Genomic DNA, 17,813 nt, shown 5'->3' on the forward strand with positions numbered 1-17,813 from the left:
TGGTAAAAACTACAAAAAAACTAAAAACTAATAAAAAAACTAAAAAATCTAAAAATCTAAATAAACTAAAAAAGAAAAAAAAGAGAAAAGGAAAAAAATAAAGGAGAAAAACAAAACTAAAAAACGAATGTATATACAGACCGGGACACCGGGATACAAATGACGACCGGGACACAGGGAATATAAATGACGACCGGGACACAGGGACACAACTACAATGGGGACGCCGGGGGGCACAGGGGGATATAAATGACGACCGGGACACCGGGACACAAGGAATATAAATGACGCCCGGGACACTCAAAGAGAAATCACAGACTGGAACACCGGGACACAAATGACGACCGAGACACAGGGAATATAAATGACGACCGGGACACAGGGACATAACTACAAAGGGGACGCCGGGGTGCACAGGGGGATATATAAATGACGATGGCGACTCAGGGAATGGTCGATTAGCAATCACCATCAACAAAGCTCAAGGGCAATCATTAGAATCATGAGGTATAGATCCGAATACGGATTGTTTTCCCATGGACCATTATATGTTGCATGTTCAAGAGTCGGTAAACCTGACAATCTATTTATATGCACAGACAATGGGACAGCAAAGAATGTTGTATATTCGCAAGTTTTACGTAGTTAAAAACATATATATATATATATATATATATATATATATATATATATATATATATATATATATATATATATATATATATATATATATATATATATATATATATATATATATATATATATATATATATATATATATATATATATATATATATATATATATATATATATATATCTATCTATCTATATTCACAGGTGGGACATAGGGACACAACTACAATGGCGCGTAACTAATATGGCGCGTAACGACTTACGCGCGCGGGGGGGCTTGGGGGGGGGGCGCGAAGCGCCCCCACCAACTAGGTGTTGGGGTGGCGCGAAGCGCCACCCCAACAGCTAGTATATATATATATATATATATATATATATATATATATATATATATATATATATATATATATATATTCATATATCTATATATATAAAAATAAGTTGTCTGTCCGTTACGCCAGATTATATCTTATCTATATATAAAAATGAAACTAAACTGAAAAGCAAACTGAAACTAAAAATGTAGAAACTGGGAATTGCATAAATATTTCTATATATTTTGACAATAGATTAAATTAATTCGAAAACCTTATAACAGATATTTATAATTTTGAGGTTTATTATAAATTGTTGAGTGTTAGCATGCTTGGCACGTAAAATTTTTTCTAACAGTCAATGTTAGAATGAACACTGACAAATTGAAAAATATTGAAAAAGATGGAATGTTACCAAATCCTACAACAGAAGAAACAGTCGAGGAAACTGCTCAGAGAGTTAATGCCAAAAGGCTTGCGGCTAAAGAACGCAAAACCGTGCAATTAGAAGAAGATCAACCTGGACAGCGAGAGTCAAAACGTATCAAAACTGAAAATGATAGCGATGATGATTGGGTTTGGGATTTTGACTTGGATAAGGTTATCAATGCCTACCAGATTTTACTTAAAAAAACAAAGGTTCGGCGATATGTATTTACGTCTGAAAAATACAGAAGAAAAAGAAAACTGAAACAAAAAATGTAAAAACTGGGAATTGCATAAATATTTCAAAATATTTTGATAATAGATTAAAGTAATTCAAAAACCTTAAAACAGATACTTATAATTTGAGGTTTGTTATAAATTGTTGAGCTTTAGCATACTTGGCACGTGAAGATTTTTCCAACTGTCAATGTTAGAATGAACATTGACCAACAGACCGACAGAATTTGCGATTGCTATATATCACTTGGTTAAAACCAAGTGCCATAAAAAGGTAAAAAACTAAAAAGAAAAAAAGCTAAAAAAGCTGCAAAACTAAAAAAAAAGAAAAACTGAAACAGAAACTATATCTATATCTATAAATATAAAAATAAGTTGTATGTCTGTTGACTGACGTCATGTTTGTGTGTCGACTGATGTCATGTTTGTCGACTGAAGTCATTATGAGGATTGAGCATTATTCCGTCATGAAGTTTTTTGTCGACTGACGTCATATTTGTCGACTGACGAAATTACAGACCGGGACACCGGGACACAAAGGACTACCGGGAAACAGGGAATATAAATGACGAACGGGACACTCAAAGAGATATTACAGACTGGGTTACGGGACAAAAATAACGACCGGGACACAGGGAATATAAATGATGACCGGAACAAAGGGACACAACTACAAAGGGGACGCCGGGGGGCATAGGGGGGATATATAAACCATAAAATAAACTAAAAACTAATAGAAAAAAACTGAAAAAAGCTAAAAAACTAAAAAGAACTAAAAAAGGTAAAAACTAAAATAACTAAAAAAGAAAAAAAACTAAAAAAAGGAAAAAAACTGAAAAATAAAGGAGAAAAAGAAAACTAAAAAAATATGAATAAAAATAAAAAAACTAAAAAGATAAAAACTTCAAAAAAAACTAAAAAGAAAAAAGAAAAAAACTAAAAAACCTAAAAAAAGGTAAAAACCAATAAAAAAAACTAAAAAGAAAAAAAGGGAAAAAATTAAAAATTTATTTCATCATATACCAATTCAAAAACGAATGTATACTTGGATGACGACCGGGACACAGGGAATATAAATGACGACCGGGACGCAGGGACACAACTACAACGGTGACGCCGGGGGCACAAGGGGGATATATAAATGACGACGGGGACACATGCAATGTTCGATTAGCAATCACCATCAACAAAGCTCAAGGGCAATCATTAGAATCATGTTCCCATGGACAATTATATGTTGCATGTTCAAGAGTCGGTATGCAATGGCACTCGACTTGCCGTAAAAAAAACAATGGAAAACCTAATAGAGGCCACAATCCTGACAGGGCCTTTTGAGGGTGAGGCTGTTCTTATTCCTCGCATTCCCATGATTCCAACGGATCTGCCTTTTCAATTTAAAAGATTGCAATTCCCAATTTGATTAGCATTTGCAATCACCATTAACAAAGCTCAAGGTCAATCATTAAAAAAATTACCAATAATACTTTTAAGAAATATCAACCCACCAAAGCTTTGCAATGGCACGCGACTTGCCGTAAAAAAAAAAAACAATGGAAAACCTAATAGAGGCCACAATCTTGACAGGGCCTTATGAGGGTGAGGCTGTTCTTATTCCTCGCATTCCCATGATTCCAACGGATCTGCTTTTTCAATTTAAAAGATTGCAACACAGACAATGGGACAGCGAAGATTGTTGTATATTCACAAGTTTTACGTAGTTAATTTGTATTGTATCTATCTATCTATCTATCTATATAAAAACGAGTTGTGTGTATGCATGTTTGTTTGTTTGTAAAAAGAGCGTTTGCATATGACGTCATTATTAGTACATACGGCTTTGTATATGGACAGACAATGGGAAAGCCAAGAATGTTGTATATTCGCAATTTTTACGTAGTTTGAAACACATATATAAATCTATCTATATTCACAGGTGGGACACAGGGACACAACTACAATGGCGCGTAACTAATATGGCGCGTAACGACTTACGCGCGCGGGGGGGCTTGGGGGGGCGCGAAGCGCCCCACCAACTAGGTGTTGGGGTGGCGCGAAGCGCCACCCCAACAGCTAGTATATATATATATATATTCATGTGTATACTAGCTGTTGGGGTGGCGCTTCGCCACCCCCCCCCCCCAAGCCCCCCCGCGCGCGCAAGTCGTTACGCGCCTTATTAGTTACGCGCCATTGTAGTTGTGTCCCTGTGTCCCACCTGTGAATATAGATATATATATATACATATATATATATATATATATAAATATATATATATATATATATATATATATATATATATATATATATATATATATATATATATATATATATATATATATATATATATATATATATATATATATATATATATATTTAACTACGTAAAACTTGCGAATGTACAACATTCTTGGCTGTCCCATTGTCTATGCATATAAATAGATTGTCAGGTTTACCGACTCTTGAACATGCAACATATAATTGTCCATGGGAAAAACAATCTGTATTCAGATCTATACCTCATTATTCTAATGATTGCCCTTGAGCTTTGTTGATGGTGATTGCTAATCGAACATTCCCTGTGTCCCTGTCGACATTTATATATCCCCCTGTGTCCCCCGGCGTCCCCTTTGTTGTTGTTTCCCTGTGTCCCGGTGTCCCAGTCTGTAATTTCTCTTTGAGTGTCGCGGTCTTCATTTATATTCCCTGTGTCCCGGTGTCCCGGTAGTCATTTTTGTCCCGGTCGTCATTTGTGTTCCGGTGTCTCGGTCTGTAATTTCTCTTTGAGTGTCCTAGTCGTCATTTACATTCCCTGTGTCCCGGTGCTTTGTTGATGGTGATTGCTAATCGAACATTCCTTGTGTCCCGGTCGCTTTCTCTTTGAGTGTCCCGGTCGTCATTTATATTCCCTATGTCCCGGTCGTCATTTGTGTTCCGATGTCCCGGTGTTTAATTTCGTCAATCAACAAACATGACGTCAGTCGACACACAAAAATGACGTCACTTGACACACACACACACACACACACAGAGACAACTTATTTATATATATATAGAAGATAGATATGTTTGTGTATGTATATATATGTAGGTATGTGTATATATGTGTGTATATATATGCATATATATTCACATTATTTTTTTGTGTGTTTGTGTATTTAATGAGTTAGTATTATTGATGATTAAACTAACATGAATGTAGTCGCTATTACAGGCCAGAACGGGCTTTTTGCGACTAATTAATATGTATATGATATAAAGGTTTTAAATAAAAATTTACCTACCTACCTACCTACCTATGCCATCTACTCCAAGATAATCCGGTATCCTTGACATTTTATAAGTTAACAGCTGTATGGGAGGAGGACAAGAGAACGATCTTATGCTTATCCTTAGCCACAGAGGCAGTAATCCTTAAAAGGGTCGTAATCACTGGAGAATGTGGTCCTTTCTGTTGTTATGGTTGCTGACAATAGTGTAGATGTCCCATGATTATTTCTTGTAAAGCTGCATTGATATGTCTTTTGTTTCAGAATAGAGTGTATGCTTACTTTCAAATGTTAATTTATTTTCTTCAAAGGTAAAATGTTTATAAAACAGTTTAGATTCCTTTATAATTAAAATATGATAAACTGAACACTAAAATTGCGAAAGATTATTTTATTCAATTTTATTTTTATTTTTGTGTCCATCCATGGAGTTACTAACTGATATAATCTTTATCTGTACCATTGGCAAATTAATTGTTAGCAGCATGTGAATATTTAGCTTATGCAACAAATAGGATTTCTGCCACCGTATTTGTTCATCATGGTTTCAGCAGCTTCTGCAACCTAGTAAAGAACGGACCACGGCCCTCAGTAACTAAAAATTGAAAAACGTGTTTATAAACCACAGTCTAGTGAGAAAAATTTCTAGTTGTCGCTGATTCATAAATGGTGGATAAAGTGGTTTATATCTCGTTTAGTCTTAATAGTAAAAAGTTATATTGAAATAAAACTCATGGAAATTTTGAAAAAATAGCGTGAAACCCCTAAAAAACGATGTCGATTCGAAACAAAATCGCACGATTGAAACTGATACGGGCGAAAAAATTATACAGGAAACTTAGAGTCCCCTGGCTGGAACAACAAGGATAAAGGCAAGGGTCAGTGATAATGCTTATTCTTACTTCCAATAGCATGGACTTTTCAAAGTAAATAGTGAGGATCAATACTTATACTTGTCTGTAGCCTGAATCAAAGAACTACCCTTGAAAACAACGGGTCTACAATATAAAAAAAGACAGAAACAAGTGTAGAAAATGGTATGTTTTTCACTGTTTGGTTACTAAGGGTCTTGGTTCGTTCTTTACTAGGTTGCAGATACCGCTGCAACCCTGATGAAGAAATACGATGACAGAAACCCTACATGTTGTGCATGCTAAATGTTCATATACTGTTGACAATTAATTTGCCAATAGTACCGACAAAGCTTGCATGTGTTAGTATCACCATGGACACTGGTATACAAATAAAACACTGAAATAAGAAACCTGTGACATTCATACACTTGTAGATATTATTCTAACAAGGGCGGACAGACAGAACAGGCTTACCATAAAACCACTAAGCTATTTAATGAATAGCTCATATTAGTTAATTAGTAGAGTAACCTTAATATCAGACAGAGTGAGAAAACAAATTGAGCAATCTGATTGGTACTGTATAACAGAAACTCGAGGTCATTGCGTCTAGTAAAGGGTGAGGATCAAGGCTCTTGCTTGAGATCTACTTGAGAACTTAAAACTACCCCTTGAAAGTAACGGAACTACGGCCAATATAAAAAAAAAACAAAAGGAAAAATGAATATTTTCTTCTACATCCCAAGACGAAATCTTAAGTATTGAAAAAAGGAAGGGATTTGAAGGAACTGAAAACATTCAAAAAAGCATGAAAAGAAAACACTAAACCAGTAAATACAATAGCTATTCCAACAAGAAAGCAGAATATAATATATGCATTTTGGCCATTCATTTGAAAACCACAAGTAACAAATGTACAATCAACTTTCTATTCCTATTACACGAAAGAAGCCCTTGTCATTATAGGCCTGTTTGGTCTTAAAGCCTTTATTTATCTTTAGTCGCAGTGGTATCAACCCTTCAAAGGGTCTTAGCAGCAAAATAATATGTGAACTCAATTAAAACTACAATGGAATGATTAAAAAGCAAAAGGAATAGGCCCGCTTATGTGCAGCCATGGTTGCCAACATCTGTACATTTGTCCAAAGAGCTAATAAAAGCTATTGAGTTTTCTTATTATGACTCTCTTATGTGCCGGCATGGCTGTCAGCAAATACAAAACTGTCCCAAGAGCTAATAAAACCACTGAAATTTCGTTTTATGTCTCTGTTATGTGCAGGCATGGGTGCTAACAGCTCTACAACTCTCAAGAGCTAATTACTGAGTTTTCTTATTACGATAATCTTACGCGAAGGCATGGTTCCCAACATCTTTACATTTGTCAGAAAAGCTCATACGAACCGCTGAATTTTCTTATTATGACCCTTTTATGCGCAGGCATGGTTGCAAACATTGGTATATATGTCCCAAGAGCTAATACAAACCGACCAATTTTCTTTTTAAGGCCTTTTTATGTGCAGGCATGGCTGCCAACATTTGTACATATGTCCCAAGAGTTATTAAGAACCAATGAATTTTCTTATTATGGCCCTTTTATGTGAAGGCATGGTTACCAACATCTTTACATCTGTCCCAAGAACTAATTACTGAGTTTTCCTATTATGGCAATCTTATGCGCAGGCATGGTTCTTAACGTCTTTACATCCATCGTAAAAGTTCATAAAAACCACTGAATTTTCTTATTATGGCCCTTTTATGTGAAGGCATGGTTACCAACATTTGTACATGTGTCCCAAGAGCTAGTAAAAACCGCTGCGTTTTCTTATACAACTAAATTAGAGTTAGTTATAAAACTATACTGGAATTGATATGCGGAATTAGTTTTGCTTGAGTACAGCCAAAACTTGTAGGCTAAGACTTTCAGTTTCCTTTCCTATTACAGCTTCTTAAGTTTTTATTTACGTGTTTGTATGAACAAAATTTGAAATTGATTCAAGTTTTTTACATTTAGTTATTACATTTTTAAACAAAGAATAAATTTGGTTTTCTCTTTAAAAGTTATTTCCCCATTAAAAAACCTGCTCGCAAATGGCTTAGTAACTGTTTTCGCTTCATTAATTTTCCGTTTAGAAACTTGAGCATATAGTAATTTGGAAAACAGTTCCCAGGGAAAATTATAATCTCTGTGGAAAAATAAATTGGTGAACCAACTAGATTTAACAAAATAAAAACCCTAACGTCTAATTCGAGTGTTAGGTAAACGGATTTGTTTTAATGTTGCTCTAATTATAACAACTATAACAGTTTTATGTAAATGAAATAAAACTTATCAGCATTTGTCTTTTAATGTTGTCGGCAAATCAATTTTATGAACATCTTATCATTCTACTATTGTTCTGATATATTGTTCACATTTGTAAAAATTATAATAATCGACATTCACAAGAAAAAAAATGTGAAAAAATGTAACGAAAATGATTAGCCTTCCAATTCCTAAATGCCTTTTTAATTTCACTCTTTAAACAGTCACAAATTCATGTTCTTAAATTCACTATAAATTACTCATTAATAAAGAACAAATTTTTTAGCTTTAAATTGAATTATGTTTAATTATGGTAATACTTCAGAAAATATTAGCAAAAAAATTACAGCTTTAAATTTGTTTATAAAGTTATTACATTATTTTTAAACTTCCTTCAAATCTCTAAGGTATTCAGACCCTATGTAAAAAAGGCTAACTATCAAATGAATACTTTACATAGGTACCACTTCATATTTTTCAAAATCCCCAAAATACTGGTGAGAAATCCCTATTTTCAATAACAAAACCCCTAGGATTTACCAGAAAATCAACATTTAATATTTAATATTTTCATTTAATATTTACAAGTTCAACTATTATTAACATCCATGTTCACTCAGAATTTATCTAAGTTAAACTACAAGTGTAAACCTTCCTGAAAGATCAGCTGCAGGACGTGTCTCCTGTACAAAATATTCCAAATTATATGAAACATGTTTGATTTCTTTTATACTTTAAATCACTAAGGGGTTCCCCAGTCTTATGATTCTTTTCAAATTACTAGTAAAACTTCATTATACAGACTTCCAATAACGGTTGTTCATGACAACTTATTTTTCAATCTTGATTCTGGATCATAGTAGAGACACGTTGTCTGTTGACATATCTGTCAAAATCTGACTCAGCGGTTATTAAAACTGAAGCGTGGAATGATATGGTAAAGCATGTGCAGCGTCATGATATGAGTCGGTAAGCAAATATAGCCTAATTACTTGGTTTTTATATCCTACAATTAGAAATGAGAAGTGCACATGGTAGTGGTGGTTAGGCTTCTAATCCAGCTTAAGTACTTCGGTGTCTCCTGTGCAAAACATTCCAAAATTAGATGACAAGTGTTTGATTTCTGTTATGCTTCACACCTCTAGGGGGTTCCCCAGTTTTATGATTCTTTTCAAATTACTAGTAAAACTTCATTATTCAGACTTGCAATAATGATTGTTCAAGACTACTTATTTTCAATCTTGATTCTGGATCATGGTGGAGACAAGTTATCTGTTGACATATCTGTCAAAAGCTGACTGAAAATTTGAACTTGAAGAGCAAAATGTTGCGTTAGATTTACTTAAAGTAATTTATAAAAGTTACTTACATTCACGCATTAAAGTGCAGTAAGGCATATAGGGGGAAGTAAGACAAATAAGAGAAAAAGACTCGAGTTCCATTTTCTGTTATACAGTTTCAGTCAGATTGCTGAATTGGTTTTTTCAGTATGTGAAGGATGGAAAATAAATAAAATATTCATGCTATGTAGCTATTTTAGGTAATTGGGGTTGCAAGGTTAAACTGATAATTGCACAAATGTGAAGAATCCGTTAGTTGCCATAAATACAGCAACATTGAGAAAAAAAATACAGACAAACTATTTTTGGTCAGAATCTAGATGATTGTATTTGGTACTTTCTGGTACCAGATTTATACCGCAGTTTGTGTTCAGAATTTAAGTAGCGTTTTTAAAGCTTATTCTGTCCATCATTTTTTTTTATGATTATTGCTACAGTTAAAACGTTTTATGAACAACGTTGGAGAAAAGAAGAGTAAACACAGACGACAATACCAATTTTACGAATTTTTTATTGAAAAAAAAAAAAAAAAACGCCAGTTGCTTCCGAACGTCCTTTTGAACGCATGTAGGCAGAAATATTTTGGGGGAGAGAAATTAAAGACACAAAGAAAATAGGTCAGGTATATGCAAAATTCCAGGAAAAGTGGGTAGGAAACAGTTTAAAAGAATCTTTAATTTTTAAAACGTAAGTTCCTTAAGAGAGATGGAAAATAAATAAAATATTCATTCTATGTGGCTATTTCAGGTAATTGGGGTTGTAAGGTTAAACTGATTATCACACAAACGTGAAAAATCCGTTAGTTGCCATAAAAACAGCTACATCGGGAAAAAAAAAAGGAAAAGCATTTTTTGGTCAGAATCTAGTTGACAGAATCTGGAATTGATCTTTACAGGTGCAAAAATAGCTGTTCATCTATATGATTGTATTTTTTATTTTCTGGTACCAGATTTATACCAACATTTTTTGTTCAGAATTTAAAGTAGCTTTTTTTTTAAATAGCAAATTTAAGGTTGCTTTATTTTAAGCTTATTCTGTGTATCGCTCTTTATGACTATTGCTGCAGTTAAAACGTTTTATGAACAACGTTGGAAAAAGACAGAATTTCACGTAGCGTTTTTTCAGTAGCGAATTTCAAGTTGCGTTTTTTAAAGCTTATTCTGTCTATCGGTCTTTATGACTATTGCTGCAGTTAAAACGTTTTATGAACAACATTGGAGAAAGATACTGACGTTACAGACTACACTGCCAATTTCACATTTATGCCTGGCTTGGGTGCATTTAAGTTTTTCATTGAAAAAAAAAACCGCCAGTTGTTTTTTCAACCCTTCAGAGCGTCCTTTTGAATTCGTGCTGTCAGAAATATTTTGGGCGAGGGAAAGTAAAGACACAAAGAGAATAGGTCAGGCATATGTTATTTCCAGGAAAAGTTGGTAGGCAACAGTTTAAAAGAATCTTTAATTTTTTTAACTTAAGTTCCTCTTTAAAATTTTTAATTTAGGTTCTTTGACCATACTCTTAAAAAATACCGTAAAATATTTCCGAAATTTCAACTTCAAATTACCGTAAAATTTTTTCAAAATGGCATAATATTTGGTTGCAACAATCCTGAAATATTACTGTAATTCATTTTTTGTATTCCAAGCATAAAGTCAACTTGTCAATTCGCCAGCTATGCCAGCTAACTCCATACCCTTTTAAATCTTGATTTTTTTAAAATTTCATAGTTTCCTAAATTTTTCAGATAATTTACTTTTCATATCCATTTATTTCCTCTCTACCTCAAGTTTTGAGTCCCCTAACTGGATAGTTAAACGTGTATCTGAGCATGGTATTTTCAGAAGCCTTAAAATGTCTTGAAATCTTACCTTGAGAGAATCCCATAATAAAAACTGCGTAAATCGTAACAAAGCGAAGAAGATCTCCCATGATCATACGGTAGATCATAACGACAAAAGGACCAACCTTTTTAAAGCCCCTAGAGAGAAAAAAAGTTTGAAAGAATTGGAAAGATCTACTCAGCTAGATTATCCTTGATATAATTTTATAGAATGGCAAGAACGTGCTTTTGTTGAGAATTTATGTACCAGCGTTGCCATTTCTGGCAACAACTGGAGATTAGCGTTCCACTACATACCTGCGATAATTCTACATTATTTAAAGCTAAAAGGAAATTGTCAGTGGGTCACTTCATTTTCGTAAAAAGAAATCAAACGACAAATTAAGTAAGGACGAAAACATAACTGAATTTTCAAAATATGTAAATAAAATAGTTCCAAGAAATGAAGATGACAATAACAACCAGTTTTATAATACGTTCAAATCAAAAATTATAAGACAAAAAAAAAGAAAAAAAAATGACTTGAGTGTAGCTCAAATTTTCGGAATTATAAGCTCATGGTTTATGATTTTATGATAAGCAGACACAGTATTTCATTTTATTGAAGTCCATTAATAACGAGAGTATAAGCTAAAGGAGGATATGGGCCCAAATAAGAATATTGCCTACGCTCCTGGGTTTGGAGAGGTAATACTACTATTACTGATAGCAAATCACTGCAGCAACAGGCCACCACGAGGCCAACACGACTTGCCACGTTGGCTACGAGGTCAACACAACTGCACACGTCCCTTGTTCACCCACATCTATTCATTTTTTCACACTTCATCCCCTTCCAATAAGTTCCAATTTTCTTTAAATCCTTCCTTACTCTTCGACCTGCTATTCGATTGGTCCTAAAGACATGGACAAAAATCGCAATTTTTGGCGAGCTGTTATTTTTCATCTGCAAAACAATGCCCGGCTATCTCAATCTTTCTCTCATTATAGCCCTAGAAAGTGAGATTGGACCACATTTCTTGTATAGTTTGTATATATGACTGTCCTTAAACAGTCCATAAAAAAAGTATTGAACCCCAATACAATTTAAACCCTATAAAATGATATACAACGTTGAATATGGGGGTCATGTGACATGGGGCTGAATATATAATATATAGTCTATAGTCCATGGGGAAAGAGCTGTATATGGTATTGGGCGTAAATATATCGGGTGTATCGGTTGCGGGCGTATTGGTATCGCGCATAATGGTATCACGCTTGTCGGTACTTGGAGTTATTTTCATGGTTTTGGGTCTTTTATCATGATTGCAGCGGTAGCTGCAACATTGTAAAGAGCAAACACAACCCCTAGTAATTCAAATCAAAAAACGCGTTTAAGAAAAACTGCCCGGTGAGAAAAAATTGCCATCTGACACTGATTCAAGAATGGTAACTATTACTTCAGTTATTCTTAAAAGTAAAAGTATATTGCAAAAACAAAAAGATCCCGAAACTTATTGAAAATGGTGTCAGATCAAAATAAAAACTGTACCACTGGAATGAATAGGGTCAAAAACCTAGTAATTATACTAGGTTTTTGTAATAGTTGCAGGTACTACTGCAACTATTAAGTTGCAGCAGTAGCTGCAACCTAGTAAAGAACGAACCACAGCACATAGTAACAAAAGTTGAAAAATACGTTTTGAAAAAATTACTTTATGAGGAAAAATTACATCTAGCACTGATTCAGGAATGGTAACTATTATTTTGTTTTGTCTTCAAAACAAAAGTTTATGGAAAGAGAAATTTAAAAGAGAAATTTATGGTTGTTTTCGAAAAATGCCTGAAATCCCTCAAAATGGAGTCATACCAAGATGAAAAGTGTACTATTGGAATCAGCATAGCCAAAAATTTTGACAGGGAAATTACAGTCCCCCTTCATGAAAAACAAGGAAAATTACTTTTTGGCCTGGTTAGCACTGATGTGTCTCCTTTTTTTTTCTTTTTTTTTTCAGGCCTAATGGTATACCAGAACATCATAGAGAGATATCTAATGGCTCATTTAAAATCTACTTATTATACTTACTTGCTTTTTTTAAATTTTGGCATCTACAAGTCCCATATAGCACTAAAAATGGCACATGTCTAAAGTGGAAAACTGGGGCTACGATAAATTTTTAGAGAGGTGTTTAATGGCTCATTTTAAATCTATTGATCATATCTACGTTCTTCTATCTATTTTACCATCCATAAGTGTCATTTAGCGCTAAAAATGACACTTTTGGTGCCACTTCTATTGTGGGAAACTTGGAAACATTGTAATAATTATGGTCGAAACCTTTAAAAGGAGGTTTATAAGGACCCCTCACGTATAGTCCCCTCCCAATCCTCTTAGTAAGTTTCATAAATCGTCTGTTCACCTTATCTTTTATTATTGCGAAAACAAACTTATGGTGATCTTGAAAAAGAGCCAGAAATCGCTCAATATGGTGTCAAAATTTTCAATTATGCGGCTTCTGCAGCTGTTCACGGCCGTGTTCTGTAGGGGCTTTTATCTTCAAACTTGAAATTTTTCGAACAAATACCGGAAATATACACGGTTAATAAGAAAAATTCGTTAGAATTATTTAAAAAACAATCAAAGCCTAAATTTTTTAAAATACGTTTTTCAACTAAAAGCAAAGAGTAACATTAAAACTTAAATCGAACCGAAGTAATTGCTCCATATATGACGGTGCTACCCTCCCCCCGGAATAAATGATGATTAAAGTGTTGCTTCCACATTACATGTAAATAAAAAACAGGCACAGATTAATTTAAAAAAAAAAATTAAGTTTTTCTGAGGGAAGTAAAGAGCGAAATTGAAACTTAAAATGAACAAGAAGTTATTAATTTGCAGCCTATACAACATATATCGACAAAACTAGTGCAAATAAATCAACTGGTGATATTTCCATACGTTTGTAGGATTACAGAAAAGTAAAAATCAATTGAAAACGCAAAAACCAAGCATAAAAAACAAGAATATTGATTTGGGAGTAACAAAATTAGTACATAGCCTCAGAACAAGACTAATCTATAATGTTTGGTATAGTCTTATATGAGGTGTCATATGAGCAAAATGGTGACTTAAAACGAACAAAAATTACTCCATGTATGAAAAGGGCTGTTCCTTCCTCAACGTCCCGCTCTTTACGCTAAAATTATTTATTGTTTTATAAAATAGAATTGAGAGAAAGAGTCAAACTTTAGCATAAAGAGCGGGGCGCTGAGAAGGGAACAGCCCCTTTCATACATGGAATAATTTCTCTTTGTTTTAAGTTTTAGTGTCGTTCCTTACTTTCAGTTAAAATTTTTTGTTTTTTTATTTAATTTAGATCCGAAACCACGGTCAACCATTGGACTTAGTTCAGGCTGTAGAAGTGATAACAAATTAAACGAAAAAAACAGGCAACAATCCTAAAATGCTTTATTTTTGTACAGTTAAAATGGTCCTTCAATGGTTTATTTTCACTTTACTAAAGCTCCTATACTATTTTGTGTTTTTACCAAAGCGCTATTTTTCTGTAATCCTACAAACATAGGAAAATATCATTGGACTTGAGGAAATATCTGCCGTGTCTGCATTTATAGCCAAATTTCTAATTATATGGTTTTTTTTATCTCAATTGCCTCTTTAAAACATTGCAGTAGGCCATTTTCGGTAGATATTAAAGTTGCCTCTTTAAAAAGGACTAAATGGTCAGGATTTTCGTATATATGCTGGGCCAGAGCTGAATCAAAGTTGTCATTTTTATTTTCAAATCTTAGGGAAATTTTGTGTTCTTGCAATCGTCCCCCTAGTTGTTGATTAGTCCTTCCAATGTAAAATTTTTCACATGAACATGGGACTCTGTAGACACCACCACCTAGTATTGGGTCCGTTTTATCTTTTCCTGAGTTGAAAGAATGTTCAACTTTTTGTTAATTTTTGAAAGAAACAGAGAGATTATTTTTTTTTTAATTTTTCCAAGTTTGTCACTGAGTTTGTTTAAATGATTTTTAAGTCCAAATCATTTGAATGTTAGTTAAGAAACATGTGCTTATCAAATTTAAATTTTGTGAATCCATTCTAAGACCGCACTGGCTACACATGACGTATGAAACAAAGAAAATAAGCTATATACAATAAATCTATCTATATATATAAAAATAAGTTGTCTGTGTGTGGGTCTGTCGGGTGAAGTAATGTTTATGTGTTGACTGACGTCATTTTTTCGACTGACGAAATTACAGACCGGGACATCGGGACACAAATGACGACCGGGACACCGGCACATAGGGAATATAAATGAAGACCGGGACACTCAAAGAGAAAGCGACCGGGACACAAGGAATGTTCGATTAGCAACCACCATCAACAAAGCACCGGGACACAAATGACGACCGGGACACAGGGAGTATAAATAACGACCATGACATAAGTAAAAAAAACTAAAAAACTAAAAAAAAGGTAAAAACTACAAAAAACTAAAAAGAAAAAAAAAACTAAAAACTAATAAAAAAACTAAAAAAGCTAAAAAACTGAAAAAACTAAAAAAGAAAAAAATAAAAAAGGAAAAAAATGAAAAATAAAGGAGAAAAACAAAACTAAAAAAAAAAAAAACTAAAAAGAAAAAAAGGGGAAAAATACAAAAATTTATTTAATCATATACCATTTCAAAAACGAATGTATATACAGACCGAGACACTGGGATACAAATGACGACTGAGACACAGGGAATATAAATGACGACCGGGACACAGGGACACAACTACAACGGGGACGCCGGGGGCACAGGGGGATATATAAATGACAACGGGGACACTGGGAATGTTCGATTAGCAATCACCATCAACAAAGCTCAAGGGCAATCATTAGAATCATGAGGTATAATTAAAAAAAACTAAAAAAAGGCAAAAAACTAAAAACTAAAAAAAAGACCAATTCAAAAACGAATGTATATACAGACCGGGACACCGGGATACAAATGACGACCGGGACACAACTACAACGGGGACGCCGGGGGGCACAGAGGGATATATAAACGACGACGGCGACACAGGGAATGGTCGATTAGCAATCACCATCAACAAAGCTCAAGGGAAATCATTAGAATTATGAGGTATAGATCTTAATACGGATTGTTTTACCATGGACCATTATATGTTGCATATTCAAGAGTCGGTAAACCTGACAATCTATTTATATGCCCAGACAATGGGACAGCAAAGAATGTTGTATATTCGCAAGTTTTACGTAGTTAAAAACATATATATATATATATATATATATATATATATATATATATATATATATATATATATATATATATATATATATATATATATATATATATATATATGTCTATATATACAGGTGGGGCATAGGGACACAACTACAATGGCGCGTAACTCACATGGCACGTAACGACTTACGCGCACGGGGGGGCTTGGGGGGTCGCAAAGCACCCCCACCAACTAGGTGTTGGGGTGGCGCGAAGCGCCACCCCAACAGCTAGCGAAAAATAAAATCAAATAGGTGAGAAGAAACGGGGATTTTGTCAGCAATTAGCAAACTATGAAAAAAGAATCAAATATTTTCACAAGGACCTCCATCAAGTCACCCTCAGTACTCAAATAAAAATATAACATATATCCTTTGTTTTCTACGTTTCATACCTGGTAGTCCTCAGATCGGTAAATGTCCAGCACCTTATTGTATATTGTTACTTTAAGCAGCTATTTTTTTACAGGCTTAAAAAGACAATTTTTTATTTTATACTTAAAAAGGATTAAAGTAAGAAAAATTGGGGCAGATTGCGTTTTGAGGAGCAACTTCCTTGTAATAGCAAGTGTAAGGATAGTAAGGTCTTGGCAATGGTAGGAAAGTGACCTTTGCATTTGGGAATATATGAATATATCGACTGTCTATGAAAGAATTAAAATACAAAAAACCAAGAGCTTTGTTAATAAGCTCCATTGCAAATTCTGCTATTGGAAATTACAGTTCAGTAAAGATATCGTGAACAACTAGGCCGGCTCAATATGATAGCTTGAAAAATGTAGGATCACAAGAAATTTTCTGAGGCTTTTCTTTCGTATTTGTATTTTATATTTGTATTTTGCTATTATATACTTCTTTATTTCTCTTCTTGAACTGAGAACGGATGAGTGGAAATCGCGACAGAAACTTTTCTATTTTTTCTTTTCTTCACCAACTGAGAAATTCCTCGTTTTTCTGCTTGTCCTGCGTTTTCTCGTATTACTATTCGGTAATGCCATATGCAGGAATATTTTATAAACTGTAATTGACGTAATTTTTTTTCAAGTATTTAAATTGGTTTAGAGCTGATTAGTCAATGGTTTAACAGTTGAAAATTATTAGTGGTTAGAACGGTAATATTTTGGGGGTATTTTGAAGGCTATAGCGCTGAGGGACACGTAAATCGTCACAGTATTTAAAATTACTTATTGAATTGGAATGAATTTTTGTCACTGATGGGTAACGAAATTCATTCTCTTTGCAAAGCGAATGGTTTTCAATTTTTCTTGCAAAGAGAATGCCATTGTTATCAAACAGTTCGTGGTAACGAACTGT

At 33.9% G+C, this 17,813-nt stretch overlaps 1 protein-coding gene across 1 annotated transcript in view; it reads right to left on the reverse strand.

The window, feature by feature from the left end:
- Positions 1 to 17,813, reverse strand: part of LOC136029668 (uncharacterized) — a 147,808-nt gene that overhangs the window by 30,499 nt on the left and 99,496 nt on the right. The window contains exon 11 of the mRNA XM_065708172.1: positions 11,241 to 11,350. Coding sequence (XP_065564244.1) covers positions 11,241 to 11,350 — 110 coding nt within the window. The remainder of the gene's footprint in view (positions 1 to 11,240; positions 11,351 to 17,813) is intronic.

The sequence above is a fragment of the Artemia franciscana genome, chromosome 7, assembly GCF_032884065.1.
Source record: "Artemia franciscana chromosome 7, ASM3288406v1, whole genome shotgun sequence".
Classification (NCBI taxonomy): domain Eukaryota; kingdom Metazoa; phylum Arthropoda; class Branchiopoda; order Anostraca; family Artemiidae; genus Artemia; species Artemia franciscana.